At 41.9% G+C, this 15,970-nt stretch overlaps 1 protein-coding gene across 1 annotated transcript; it reads left to right on the top strand.

Moving 5' to 3' along the window:
* The first annotated feature begins 905 nt into the window (after positions 1-905).
* Positions 906-7,573, top strand: LOC306924561 (uncharacterized protein). The gene is made up of 3 exons (XM_079503128.1): positions 906-1,295; positions 3,944-4,045; positions 5,436-7,573. The coding sequence occupies exons 2-3, from the start codon at positions 3,976-3,978 to the stop codon at positions 6,482-6,484; spliced, it is 1,119 nt and encodes a 372-aa protein (XP_079359254.1). The 5' UTR covers positions 906-1,295; positions 3,944-3,975; the 3' UTR covers positions 6,485-7,573.
* Positions 7,574-15,970: the final 8,397 nt, after the last annotated feature.

A 15,970-nucleotide genomic window follows, 5' to 3' on the forward strand; every position in this document is an offset into this window, starting at 1 on the left:
AAGAAATCACACATTTTCTAACCACAATGAATTATTACCACATTAAATTATAAATGCCCTTGTCAGTCAGTCATGTTGTCTTTTTAAATGTCCATGAATTGTCCATATTCACAAATACACGATGCAATGATATAACTTTTGCAGACACAAAACAACTGGGAACATACTGTATGCGCCTTCTGCACAGACTCTTAGGAGTTCAGTTAAGTTCTTGTTCTTTTTTATATTATTTTCTTTCTTATCTTTTGTGGAGACTCTGACATGAAAGAGCTCCTCTCTTCATCTCTGCTCTGTTTGTTCTGCCCAAACATGCCCAAACCCAACAGGTGATTGAAATGAGGTGATTAGCTTCTTAGGTGAGCCTAATTCAACCTGCCCATGAAACAGACAAATGCAGAGCACAGTAGATGGCACTATCTCACCATACATACACCATACAAATACCAAAAAATACAGTTTGTTACCCAAAAGAAAAAATACAATTCACACAATGTGCATTTTCAGAAAAATAAGCAAAATAAAATATTACAGCATACCCATAACTGGGACAGCTACAAAAAGTCTGCAGTTTTTATTAGCTTAATTGGATTCCCCATCGCTGATGTCACTGGTGGACGTGTATCTGAACTGCCCACAGCCCTCCCAAGAGACGACTAGTAGGAAAAAATGGTGGCATTTTATCAAGAACATTCGTGAGGGCCAATTATATGAAGGTAAATTGAAAAGTGGTGAATGGTCCTTTAATGTTATAAATGTTAATAAAATACACAGAAATATGTTTTGATTTTCGTTTAAATGCTTAATTTATTGTTTGTGCCAATTAATTGTTTGTTTACTTTCGCGGATACTTTTATTCTGATAAGCTCGGCCACCGGAAGTCTTATGGTAGTTATCTTATCCTAGCTCACTTACAGAGCAGTGTGAACGGACATGAAACAGAGATAACGTCTGTCTCATAAAATGTCAGTTTTCAGCACAAACCATTGCGTGTAACTTGTGTCTGAGGTTGTCTTTGCTCCATAGTCTGTGTAAAGAGTGACACTATAGAGGCTGGCGCGTTGTGAACACTGGGGGAATTTACACACGAAGTATGTTTGTTTTGTGGGCTAATGCTAATGCTAAAGCTCATCCCTCGTCCGTCCATTACTAGTAAACAATACGTTTTCTTAACCCAGTTGGACGTGTCGAGGGACAGTCTGCCGTTTTCAACCTGAAGACACAACGAGGACAACCCAGATAGAGCTTTGAGCAACCAGAGCTTCACTCTAAAGTTCATCTGACGTGTTGAGAAGACAGTGAGTAAAGAACTATTATCTGTACCGAGTAGAGTAGACCTCTGCTCTAGAGTCGTGTGTGTGTGTGTGTGTGTGTGTGTGGTATCATTGATACCAGTGGTATTCAACCCTTTTCATAATATTTTATGTTCATTATTTATTTTTCGGCACAAACGAGGGACTAAATTCTTTTCGCTCCTATGCCACCAAAATATATGATGAATTCCTGTTCTGTCTATAGAAGTGTCTATTTGTACGTCTCTAAATGTTTTGATGATTTGAACATGGTGGACCCTATTGGAAACAAGTGTAATGCTTAATTGGGTCGTCCAAACAGCCTTTGTATTGAGTTTGTGCTTGAAATGTACTGTAATTCTGCAAACTGTTAATAAATTCTTCAATCAATCAATCAATCAAATGTGGAACGCCCTACCAACAGTCATTAAGACATACGAATCCCTTGACTCCTTCAAAACCGCTCTCAAAGGGCACCTACGGACGGCTGCAATTCGAAACTGGCCCCCGTAAAATCTGAATCGTATTGTTTGTGCTTGAAATGTACTGTAATTCTGCAAACTGTTAATACATATTTCAATCAATCAATCAATCAAAAGCCACGGACCACCATTTGTTAAGCTCTCTCAGACCCAAGACTTAAATTGTGTCCACAATTCCATGCTGTATTGATGTTGGTACCATAGGAGAGAAAACAGCCAAACGTTGATCAAAAATAACAATTCTTCTACATTCTCTAATTGTGTTGCCTACACTTCTTGTACAGACGTTAAACAATAATTTAACTCTTTACGCGTAATTCATTGTCATTTAATCAGAAACCTTTAGAAAATAGATGGGCTACTTTCACCTTATTTACTTTAGAACCTACTTTAGAATATACGTTCACCCCTTTTCATATCAATGTCCATTATTTATTGGGAATTTAAGCTACGGACCACCATTTGATGAAATTTAGCCTCTCAGACCCAAAACTAAATTATATTTTGCGTAAAATGAAACCAAATGGACCATTTTACACTCAACAGTATAAGTCCACGGAGAGCCAAACGTTGATCAAAATAACAATTCTACATTCTCTAATTGTGTAGCCTACACTTCTTGTACAGATGTTAAACACTATTGTATATTAATGTTTTTTTTTTGTGGCTTTCGCCTTTATTTATATATTTTTTATGGACGTCATGAAAGGGGGCTGGACTGCGATGCTCTTTAAGAGTCCATTTGGTTACCAACTCTCCATTACGTGGGGACCACCTGGAACCCCCTTAAAGGGACACTTTTTGCAAAAAAATATGTTAATGACGTTTAGAAGATTTAGAACACTTTCCTGGGGGTATTTATGTGTGTAATGTGGTTTTAGATTTTAGCAGTGAGCAGTGAGTGTGCCTTCAGCACTTCTAAATAAGAAAGCTGCGGAGAACTGTTGCTTTGTGTTCACTCTAATGTTTTCTGTTAGTAATCTAATCCCCCTGGCTCTGATGTTGTATTGTTAATAACTTTGTTGTTTGTGTTTGTTTGTTTGTCTTGTTTTGTATTGTAATGTATATTGTCATGATTGTTATAAAGATTTGTTAAAAAAAAAAAAAAAAGCCTTCAGCACTGCACTTCCGCCTTCATTGGGATACACGTCGCTCCAATGAACTGCAGCGGCAAATGAGGCATCTATTTCTTATAATATCTATGGGGAGGGCTGTCTTACTGAGACAAGACAAACATGTAGTCCAGGAAGTACACTGGTCCAGGAAGTCACTGCTAAAATCTAAAATATCTAAAACCACATATTACACACATAAAGACCCCCAGGAAAGTGTTCTAAATCTTCTAAACGTCATTAATATATTTATATATTTATATATATACAAAAAGGGTGAAGTGTAACTTTAACACAATCAGTGCCGGGATTTCTTTAAAAATAGGAGTTTTGGGGTGCCGGGCAGATGGGGCAGCTTTTACTCTGAAGCCCCCCCCCTCCGTTCCGTACAAAAACCGGGAGGCATAATGTTGCTTGCTTACCTTATGATGATTGCGATAAAGTCTCTCTAGAAGCGTTAATATTCCGGGCGAGAGACATGTTGAAGTCAGAAATTAAGTCATCTGGTCAAAACCACGGAGAGCTCCCTAGATTACGCGTAGCGAGCCTTTCTTTCTGAGCGCTAAACAGGGAAGTGAACGGCAGTGCACATGCGCGAACAGCAAGGAGTATGGTGCAGAAAGATAGGACAACCCAAACATAACAGAAAAACAAATATTTGTTTTCCCGTTTGATATAAATGAAAAAGCGCTAGGACGCGTGTACACGTCCTCGCAATCCATCGGTTGTATTAGCTAGGATGGCTCCACACATCCTACGGTCTAAATGGGTTAAGGACCACTGGTGGTCTCCGGACCACTGGTTGAGAACCACTGCTTTAGACTTTTCTTTTTTTTTTTTGCATCGCAGGAGTCCATCTTTTGATATATTTATTTCATTGTGTAAGCTTAAATTAAGTGTGATTTCTTCCCTAATAATAATAATACATAAATCCCACAATCTTTGAATCCAAGTTTGATATGTTGGAGAGGCCATTTTCCCTTTACCGTCTGCAAATAATATTATTGTTGTTGTTGACACCACTATGTCTCAAAGTCATCATTCACTTGCATGGTTTCAGACCAGTGTGTGGAGTCCAGACTGCAGGTGAAGATGAACTCTCCAGACTCTTCCAGGGACATTTCTATTAAACAGGAGGAACCTGAAGACCACCCACACCTCGGTACGTTTGTGTGCGCTCTCTCTCTCACTCACTCACTCTCTCACACACACACACGCGTGATTTCTTTCTACGTCCGTGATTAGACATGGTAACGCCCACTCGCCCAGCCTGCCTCTGAGGTGGTGGAAAGGCTGGGTGAGGCGAGGCGAGGAAATAAATAAATAATACAAGAGAATGACAGCTTGGCACGCGCGACAGTAACTTTTATTTTTTGTAGAAGAGGCAAACTAATATTGTTTATGCCGCTGGCCTGTTTATTTGCATACATCTACATGTGTAAACTTGAAACATTATTGTACTGTAAAAAGGTCTCTTTTCCCTTGATCTTTATCTTTAAATCAAATCATAGTTGTTCAATCAATTATTAAATCAAAGCAAACGGTGCAAACTATTGGTTTGCCTCTTCTACAAAAAATAAAGTTACAAGTTACTGTCGCGTGTTGCCATTCTCTTGTACTTGTATTATTTCCCACCACGGAGTAGCCTTGCATCTCGGAGGACAGGCAAGACGGGCAGTGTCTGTAGGCCAATCAGAGGCAGGCGGGGCCTTACCATGTCTAATCACGGACGTAGAAAGAAATCACGCCGCACACACACACACACACTTTGTTCTGTTAAAGGCCTGCCACAATATCTAATTTTCACTATATGATAATATTTGCAAAAATATCATGACAATGATAATATCTCGATATGCATAGAGCCATCATTAAAATATACAAAAAACCCCGAAACTAACTAACGTTGTGAGCTGACTCACATTAGAGTCATGTATCAGTTTGTGGAAAAGACACAAATAAATAGAGGAAAGGAAAACTCAACAACATCATTGGCGGCCAATTTACCGCCAACAGCGCAGCATCTGGTGGAAGGTTTAGAGTGCCGTCCATTCATTTTTAATGGTGGACACCTGAAAGCCCATTTGGCTGGACACTGCGAGTCAGGAAGTAAAACTGCTATGTAACATGTCCCGCGATTGTCATTTAATCAACCCAAAGAAAAATACTGTTCGTAAGCAAGGATCCTATCGTTTAGAGAAATGAGATGCAAATCAAGCTTGTTTTGACCCTACCCCAAAAGAATAATCAGAGATATTAGCTTTCTAAAAACTGTGTTGCCAGTGTTGTGTGTGTTATGAGCGCATACTAGACACAGGTGATCACCGTAATCAATTGATATTAAAAAAGGTACATACGAAAATAGGCGTCAAAAGGCGCAATTGGCGACGGGTGAGTTAATTCTTTTGCTAGCCTGTTTTCTTTTTTCAGAATGACATTTTCCAGAACCTCCTGTAATAACCTGTACTTAATAATTGTAAGTTCGAAAAATGGAAGGATTTACATTTTCGAAATCCAGTGTTGACTATCATGTTCTATGTTTCTGCTCCTAGACATCCTGCACATGGTTGTGCGTAAAGAGGTTTCCCCTAAACAGGAGAGCAGCCCCAGTCTGATCCAGGAGGAACCAGAGCCTCCACACATTAAAGATGAAGAGGAGGAGCTACTCCAAAGACCAGAGGAGCCTGCTGGATCAACGTTGACATTACTAGCAGTGAAAAGTGAAGATGGGGATGAAGACATGTCTTCACACTGCTCTGAAGTTGAAGTAGAATCTGACACTGAAGTCACTGAAGACAGTGATGATTGGGATGGGACCAGTGGAGGTCAGTCGGCTTCAAACACCAGCTCTATAAGCAGGAAGAGACAAGGAGACACAGAGGAACCGAGATCTCAGCGTCATCAACAGTTTAGCAAGACTCAGCCAGGAGAACTAAAAGGGTGCATAGACGTCCTCAATATCACAGGGAAAAAACATATCTGTAAACAATGTGACAAGAGTTTCAATAACTCGGGTCAACTGACGACACACCAGTGTACCCACACTAGTGAAAAACCTTTCTGTTGTACACTCTGTAATAAATGTTTTACTGTGGCAAGTTCTCTGAAAACACACCAGCGCATCCACACTGGAGAAAAACCTTTCCACTGTAAACATTGTGACAAGAGCTTTGATCGGTCAGATAAACTGAAGACACACCAGCGTATCCACACTGGAGAAAAGCTTTTCCATTGTACAACGTGTGACAAATGTTTTACTACGTCAAGTGATCTTATAAAACACCAGCGTATCCACACTGGAGAAAAACCTTTCAACTGTGCATTTTGTGACAAGAGTTTCAATCGGTCGTATTCAATGAGGACACACCTGCGTATCCACACTGGAGAAAAACCTTTCCGTTGCACAATGTGTAACGAGTGGTTTACCACGTCAGGTTCTCTGAACAGACACAGACGTGTCCACACTGGAGAAAAACTTTACCACTGTACACATTGTGGCAATAGCTTGAGAGTGTTAGGTAACCTAAAGACAGACCAACATGACCATGCTGAAGAAAAACCTTTCCACTGCAAACATTGTGACAAGAGTTTGATTGATTGAATACTTTATTAGACAGAAATGAACAAATTCCCTCCCGTTACACTAGGCGGGATTGTGAGGCCAGTCAAATGCGCAAAATACCAAAGTAGAAGAATGCGTCCTTATACAGTACTATCTCGCCTATGTGTAAATGTATACACGTATATATTATACACTATTTTCCATATAGGCCTATTGGGTACTATGCATGTTGACACAGAAAGATTCAAAATATGTGTTTTATTCTCTGCAATTAATGGATCAGTTAATTTAAGAAAAAGAGGTCTAAACAATCCTCCCCTGTTGACCTTCTGGAGTCAATGGAGAGCAGAGGGGTACAGTAAGAACAAAGAAAACGGTTCCAGGGAGAAGTAAGAGCTGTGCCTCTCCGTATGAGAGACATGTATTTCAGCATCCATACGTGGATATTTGGGTATATTTGCAATATATCCTCATTTTCAAAGAGTTGACCTGCTGCAGCAACATGTTTGTTAAAAGCTGTGCTAAATACCATTTGGGTCAGAAACGATATACACTGACCGACGTTCACATGTCATGTGTAGGTAGTGTGGTAGCTTTTTTGTTTGAGTTTACAATTTTTTAACAGCTGATTTGAAATAATTTCTTAGCTGCTTAAAGGGGCATTCCACTCATTTTCAACATTTTACTATTGTCATTAATATACCTAGAGCTGTTGTGTGGAAATAATACAAATGTCCCCCCATTTTGTGTTTCCTAGAACTGGACGTCTGAAAATAATCATTAACATGGTGAAACACAACTTGGTCATCAAGATGTGTTTCACCATGTTAATGTTTTTTTCAGACCTCATAAGAGAACCAAGGGCTAGATCTTGCTTGTATTCTTTGCTTTTTAAAAGGGGCATGTACATTTACAATAGCGTTACAAATAATTCAATGCTAGATTAACATCTGCGGTTTCTAGGGTGCTAGAGATGTTACTGTTTTGAGTTTTAAATGTATTGATTCATTTTTGTATTCAACTATTTGGGCAATGTGAGGTTTATCCTCTAATTCCTGGATCTGGATTAAGAGTGCATGCTAAATGCCTAAACTGTAATTAAACATTGAAATAAAATAAAATAAACACACGAGTAGCAGTGTGAGATTGTTTGTAGGATGGGGAACACTCAAATATTTGACACATTTAATGTATTGCTTATGGCCAATAATACATTAATGTCAGATTGAATTTAATGAAGCATGCAGGCAGGTCTACAAGTCATACAGTCATGTCATATAAAACCACATGTTTTTATAACTTTAAAAATGATTCAATAGCTGTTTTTTTACATTTACACATGTGTTTAATCATAAGGGTAAAGTTGAATACTTTGTATTGCACAGATTCAAATTGCAATGTTGATTAAACGTATTGATTAAATAACTTTTAGTAACAAATATAGATATGTCACTGTTGTCTATTGCATCAATTAATTGCAGCACCCCACCCCAGTTCGAACCCACGACCCTCCGTTTACCAGTCCAGCACGCAACGGAGAAGCCACGGAAGTAACTGACGGGGTTTCTCTGTAGGTTTTATCATCGTTGCGACAGCCGAGCCGTGGCAACTCAAAGTATCAAACCAGTTAGAGGAAATTAACCAGTTACTGCTTCGGACGTCATTGGTCACGTTACTTTTTCCTTACTGAAGCAAGCGTCGAAGCAGTGGTTCAAGGCGGGGTTGGAAGCTTGTGTCGAAGCTTCAGTATCAGACTCCCATCACTACATGGTTCCCAATGGCAGCCTGTAGTTTCTGAGGGGGCGCTAGCCTCACCAATGCATGGCTTTTCAAATCATGTCATATGACGGGCCAGGTCGTATGGACTTTTAATGTTTGTTTAGAGCACTCTTATAAAGAACTGGAATGGCAGCCATGTCTATGGACATGTAATGTTTGCATAGGGCAGCAGTTAAACAAACATGGATGACGTGAGATGTCATGTGGCCAATATACATTTTGTGACTGATTTGTTTATATACAGGTTTAATGTTTGTTTTCAGTTCAATATTTGTTTTAAAAATCACACCCGTGTGAACTGAGTGGTGCAACTACACATTTATTGTTATAGTTAGTGACGTCACATACTAACCATAGCAACCATGCTCGTTTTTTTGGTTGCTAACCATAGCAACTATGCTCGTTTTTTTGGTACGAACAAACACGGGTACAAAGCCAGTTGTTGGAGTGGTTTGCACCACTCAAAAATGACAATGAAGGGAAAATGTACGTCATATTGTCTCTTTATTGTTAATGGCATTTAATGTTTGTGTTGGCACCGCTTGTTTTACATCACCATCAACATGAGTTAGACTTTATATTAGCTCCCCTCACATAACACGGGTGAGATGTATTTGAGGGGATACAGTTTTTGTCCCCACACGTCTCAATATTTGACAATGAAAGGAGAAATTAGGTCAATGTCCGCCAAATATGACCTAAATCTTGTCCCCAGCCCACACGTCTCATATATTCTCATATTAACCAACCAATCATAAATTCAGTTGATCATATGATGATGTATAATGATAAGAGTGCCGCCCGTCACCTCACATGGGTGTGATTTTATATAATAAATAAATTGCATTCATATATCGAATAACGTGCACAGTAATGTACTAATAACGTAATAACGTACACGCTCCCTTTTTTGAAAAGCCCAAATTCATGACCTCAGATCCATTGCCCCACCCCACCCGCCCATATTTGGGCATGATGACCTCACCGGGACATGACGTCACAGGCATGTTAAGACGTACGTGGAAAGCCGACGGCGCTATATTTCCAACGGTTCCGAGGAGCTGTCGGAGAACACAGCCACCTTTAAAGTGACGACCATGGATGAGACGCTCGGAGACAGCTTGGAGAGAAGCAGTGGCAGTGCGTTGTATCTCCCAGAGTCGTCAGAGGGTCCCGTAGGAGGAGGAGGCTTCTCCCTCGGTGACAGTCCGTACACGTTTGAACGGCGCGCCTCCGCGTCCACCATGCCGGACGCGGCACCCTCACGCCCTCCCGCGGCGAGGAGAGAGAGGAGGGGGAGAAGGAGGAGGGCAGGGGGGCGCCCCGGCCAAAACGCAGAGGAAGAAGCCGCTGCCGCGATTCAACCCCCGGCAGCGTCTCCTCCGATCGTCACTCGCAGGTCCCGCAAGCGCAGGAGGAGGGCCAGCGAAGCCCGCGGGAGGCGAGGGGAAGAGAGTGGGAGCGCCCCCCTGTCCTCGCCGCCAGCCACAGACCGACGTTTTCCGAACGTCTGGCTGGAGCCTCGTCAGCAGCCTTCGTCCTCCTCATCCTCTTCCTCCTGCTCCTCGTCTTCCCTGTTGTCCACCTCAGACGAGCCCTCCTCCGACCGGGGCAATGAGAGCGACGCCCTCGGCTCCCTGTCATTTCTCACGGAGGAGGAGAGAGCCTGGCTTGGTGCTGAAACGGAGCAGTCGGCTCCTCCCCCTTCTTCGCGGGAAATCGACGGTGAGGATGCCGTCGAGGGGGTTCGCGACACTCAGGTGGAGGGAGACGCGCTCCTGGCCCGACAGCTGCAGGAGCAGTTCGACTGGGAGCACCGGCGGCTCGCGCTGCCGCTCGCTGCTGCCGCCGGGTTCCATCGACGGCGCCAGCCGGACCACGGCGAAGCACTTGACACCGGGCTGCGGCAGCACCACCAAGCCCAGTCGGCCAGGACCCGGCAGCACCGCAATGGCACCCGCAGCAGCCACGCCACGGAGGAGAGCGCGGACAACAGCAACATGTTCGACCTCCTCCCGGACTCGAACCGTCCCTGGCTGAATGCCGTCCAGTGGGCCGCTTTATCTTCGCTGATGAACGGCAACGGAGGCAACGATCTGACGATGGCTCAGCCCCGGGGAAGGGGCCGCGGTGGTGGCGGGGGGTTCCGACGGGGGCCGCAGCGAGGAGGAGGAGGAAGCAGCGGGTTCGAGGCTCGCTTCCTCTGGCTCGGGCAGGACCAAGACGACTATGGGGCCCTGCCGGACTTCGAGGAGAGGCAGGGGACGGTGGCTGCGGCGACCAAGATGAAACTGAACAAGAGAGAGATCAACGCGTTCCCCACCAAGACGTACGACCCCGCGGCCCAGAGCGCCGGCAACACGCGCTGTCAGATCTGCTTCTGCGACTACGCCGATGGGGAGGAGCTCCGCATGCTGACCTGCTTCCACGACTACCACGCCAAGTGCATCGACCGCTGGCTCAAGGTGAACGCCACCTGCCCCGTGTGCCGCTGCAACATGGCCGAAAGACACTCCCCGAGGGCTGAGGCCTGAGTCCCATACACCTCGGACCGACTGAGGGAGAGGTACCTCGCCGCCCCGTCTTTATATAGAGATGAGGCCGACCGAGGCGGCCATGGCCAAGTGGAAACTGGCCAATGAGAGAGAGATAGAGCGATGAAGTGATAAATGGAGGCAATGATTTTACGGGTTAGTCTTGAAAGCAGGGATTTCTCTACCTGTCTTAGTTTCCCCCTTTGTTGATATGCATTAGACACACTAATGCCCGTCTAACCAGCATTATCAGAGGTGCCGTCCAACAAAGTCACACTGCCCTGCATGTGCACCAGTGCGACGTGGCCCAAAACCAGTCTCTTCGAGGCAGAGCATTGAGTTCTACCTCAAACTGGTGGACGGTGGGATCGCTCAGTTTTTTATAGAGATGCCGTTGGGGCTCTGATGGCCAGTGGAGGGCTTACAGGTGGCACTGCAGAGCCAACGAGAGAGGGAAAACAACAAGGTTATGAATGATTTGATGATTGGTCAGCCTGGAGCAGAGATTCTAAACTTGTTTCATATGTATATCAACAAGGACACCCAGTGCCATATGCACTAGGCCACAGACCCCCATTGAATACCTTTTTTAAAATATTTATTTCAGAACAGACATTGCGATTCTCATTAGGAGGGACACAGAAACGACTACGTTAGAGAAGCAAGAGATGGTTTTGGACATGCAAAGGAGGGCTGATGGTACATTGGGAGAAGGTGCTGATGGTACATTGGGAGAAGGGTGCAGTCCGTGTACCGAGGAAGATGCAGAATACAGTCAGGTGGTCCGCTGAGGCGCGAACCCTGGTGGGAATTAGCCAGAAACTTAGCCCAGAAGTGTTGGCCACTTTTGGGGAAATGTTTCCTTCAAAAAGCCCTCCCAGTCACCTTTTTTGAGGGTTTGTGTGTACCAAATTTGAAATTATTTCATTGGCTGAGCACAGTTTGTTTGTTTGTGTACCACGGTTTGGCTGATTCGATTGGCTGAGCATGGCATGTGATGTAACATGATGTATTATGATGATGTATGACGATAAGAGCACCCCTCACTACATGTGTTTACAAAAGTTAAAGTGATTTCAAAGTTTTTTGTTTTTTTCCCCCTAGTTGCTTTTTCCTGTGACTGAGAAATGAGGTGATGAATGATAGCTTGAAGACCCCTGAAGTGACTCGATTAATTTTGCGTTGCATTTCTATTTTATTTCATGGTGCATCTTCCTGCCCCAAAACACTGATTGAATCCCCAAACGCTGCTGTTCAAGAAGTTAATTTTAGTTTGTAGTCTGTAGTACTTGAAAGGATGAGTAGGATTAGCAGAAGGGAAGCAGAATATTTTCGCTGAGGGAACGTCTTGGTTGTGACACGGCAGTCGGCAGCCATCCTGGTCCAAAACCTGTTACTCTGCATTAGACATTGCAATGTTGACTATACGCAGATGTGCGTATATACGCTATACACAATGCATACATAGTATGCATTGCGTATATACGAATACGCACATCTGCTCTTATGTATCGAGGTTGACTATTTAATTCACTTATTATAATTTCTGTTCTGTTTTACGCAGTGCTCTTTTTTTAAATATCTATCCATTACTTTTAACCATGGATGTTTTCTAGTGAATGATGTTATAATAAACCTGCAATTTGTTCACTAGATTTTATTCCAACTTCCCTGTTTTAACTCTTCTTTTAGCCGCACAGAAGAGCGCTTTTAACTGTGTGATGTCACAATAACGACTGATTGATTGGTTCACCTTTTTATTGATTGATTGAATTCATTTTTAAACTGCATTTGTTAGCATCGTTTTTATGTTGTTCATTTCAGTTTTTATTATTTTTGGGTTTTTTTGTTGCAATAATGTGTCAGGGGCGAGATTCACAAAAGACTCATGACAAGTATTGTGTGATCAAATACTTTTTTTGTAAAGACTAATTTTATTTCTATTTCTCCTATATTCAGCTTTCAGTGAATATAGGGAAACTTTGTCCTACACAAACATTAAATTCCCATTGACAATGAATGGAGTATCTGAACAAATCGGCTTAGTGTCTGTTTTTTGTCGTACACAAACATTACATTCCCACCGTAAATGAATGGAGAATTGTACGTCCTTAAGCAAATAGGCATAGTGTCTATTTTACATCATGATGATGTACGATGATAAGATGGATCACACCCTCACTTCCCACGGGTGTGATTCTTTTGTATTATTTCTGGTTTTCATTATTTAGTTAGTTTTAGTTAGTAGGCTATGTTATAAGCACATTTGTAAGCATGTTAGTAAGCATGCTACTAGTCCTACATACTTACACGTAAAAATCACATTCAAACCTATTTAGGTTAATCTTACGGTGGGCATGTTTGCCTGAAAAGGAATCTTTGAAATGTTTCAAATTTTTAGAAATATAGTAGTATAGTATAATTTATGAATAATAATGGGGCTCAATGACAGATTTTGGCACGTCACTTTGAAATGTTTTGTAGTTTCTGAGTTATTTAACTTAAACGCCCAATGCATTCTCAATGGCAATATCACAAACTTTAGCATGCTACTAGTCCTACATACTTACACCTAGAAACCCCATTCAAACCTATTTAGGTTAATCTTACGGTGGACATGTTTGCCTGAAAAGGAATCTTTGAAATGTTTCATCGTTTTAGAAATATAGTGCTTTAAATTTGAGAAATGTATAATGGCAGATAGTGGCACGTCAAAAAATCATTCACCTAGAAACTCCATTCACACTTTTTATAATTCAGCTTTCTGTGGAGACACATGCTGGAACTTTTTACTTTGAAATGTTTTGTAGTTTCTGAGTTATTTAAGTTAAACGCCCAATGCATTCCCAATGGCAATAGCACAAACTTTAGCATGCTACTAGTCCTACATACTTACACCTAGAAACCCCATTCAAACCTATTTAGGTTAATCTTACGGTGGACATGTTTGCCTGAAAAGGAATCTTTGAAATGTTTCATCGTTTTAGAAATATAGTGCTTTAAATTTGAGAAATTTATAATGGCAGATAGTGGCACGTCAAAAAATCATTCACCTAGAAACTCCATTCACACTTTTTATAATTCAGCTTTCTGTGGAGACACATGCTGGAACTTTTTACTTTGAAATGTTTTGTAGTTTCTGAGTTATTTAAGTTAAACGCCCAATGCATTCCCAATGGCAATAGCACAAACTTTGGCATGCTACTAGTCCTACATACTTACACCTAGAAACCCCATTCAAACCTATTTAGGTTCATCTTACGGTGGACATGTTTGCCTGAAAAGGAATCTTTGAAATGTTTCATCGTTTTAGAAATATAGTGCTTTCAAATTTGAGACATTTATAATGGGGCTCAATGGCAGCTCCATGGCACGTCAAAAAATCACTTTCACCTAGAAACTCCATTCACACTTTTTATAATTCAGCTTACTGTGGGCACACATGCTGGAACGTTTTACTTTGAAATGTTTTGTAGTATCTGAGTTATTTAACTTAAACGCCCAATGCATTCTCAATCTCAATGGCAATAGCACAAACTTTGGCATGCTACTAGTCCTACATACTTACAGCTAGAAACCCCATTCAAACCTATTTAGGTTCATCTTACGGTGGACATGTTTGCCTGAAAAGGAATCTTTGAAATGTTTCATAGTTTTAGCATGCCATTTTTCATCATTTTTGAGGATTTGAAAAAAAGACGAAAACGAGGATTTGAAAAAAGACGAAAATCACTCCGAGACCATGGGCTATAGCCCAATGGTCTCGAACGGCATACTATAGCATGTCGTTTTCCATCATTTTTGAGGATTTGAAAAAAAGACGAAAATTATTCCGAGGCGATGGGCAATAGCCCATGGTCTCGGAGTGATTTTTGTCTTTTTTTCAAATTCAAACCTATTTCAACCTATTTCAACCTAATTCAAACCTATTTAGGTTCATCTTACGGTGGACATGTTTGCCTGAAAAGGAATCTTTGAAATGTTTCATAGTTTTAGCATGCCGTTTTTCATCATTTTTGAGGATTTGAAAAAAAGACGAAAATCACTCCGACACTCGAACGGCATACTATAGCATGCCGTTTTCTATAATTTTTGAGGATTTGAAAAAAAGACGAAAATCACTCCGAGACGATGGGCTATAGCCCATGGTCTCGAACGGCATACTCTGAGGCCATGGGCTGAACTTGAACCCACTACCTGTTGCTTACATAGACAGCAGCTTATCACAGAGTGCCACCATGCTCTCTGAGAATCTCCTCAGCTTTCCATCTCTTTCCAGTTCTCTTCTGGATGTTATTCTCCAAAACATGCTGCAGAGTGAAAGTAGGAGGAACTCAGCTGGATTAGAACTCACAACCTCTGGCTCACATGGACGGACGTCATCTTAACAAGGGTGCCACTGAGCTCTCAGTGATTTTTAGGTTGTAAGTTGTTCTTCTTGGTGTCACTTTTCAAATGGGGCCTTGGGATCATGTACAGAGCATTTGAATGGTGCTGTGCATCAAAGGTGTCTTTAGTGCTTTTAAGTGTTATCGTGGATGTTAATCAGATAATACAGAGGAGAAACCATGACAGGACACAGACAGCCTCCCCATTGGTGGATGTGATCCTGGCAGCCAGCCCAGGTGTGTTCTGGTCCTGTTGATTGAGCTGAGAAGGACCTATAAACCTTGGTTTATAGGTCCTTCTCAGCTCAATCAACAGGACCAGAACACACACTCGTTACTTTTCTTCCAGTTTATTATACTCGTCGTCACGCTACTAGTCCTACATACGTACACCTGGAAACCCCATTCAGACCTACTTAGGTTCATCTTACGGTGGACATGTTTGCCTGAAAAGGAATCTTTGAAATGTTTCATAGTTTTAGAAATATAGTGCTTTCAAATTTGAGAAATCTACAATGGGGCTCAATGGTAGATATTGGCACGTCAAAAAAGCACTTTCACCTAGAAGCTGTATTCACACTGTTTCAAATTCAGCTTACTGTGGAGACACATGCTGGAACTTTTTACTTTGAAATGTTTTGTAGTTTCTGAGTTATTTAACTTAAACTCCTATGCATTCTCTATGGCAATAGCACAAACTTTGGCATGCTACTAGTCCTACTACTTACACACATACACAGGGAACAGCAGCAGCAGCACAAATCACTGACAAAGGAATCTTTGAAATGTTTCATAGTTTTAGAGTGCTTTTAAATTTGAGAAAT

The sequence above is a fragment of the Electrona antarctica genome (genome assembly GCF_951216825.1).
Source record: "Electrona antarctica genome assembly, chromosome: 6".
Classification (NCBI taxonomy): Eukaryota; Metazoa; Chordata; class Actinopteri; order Myctophiformes; family Myctophidae; genus Electrona; species Electrona antarctica.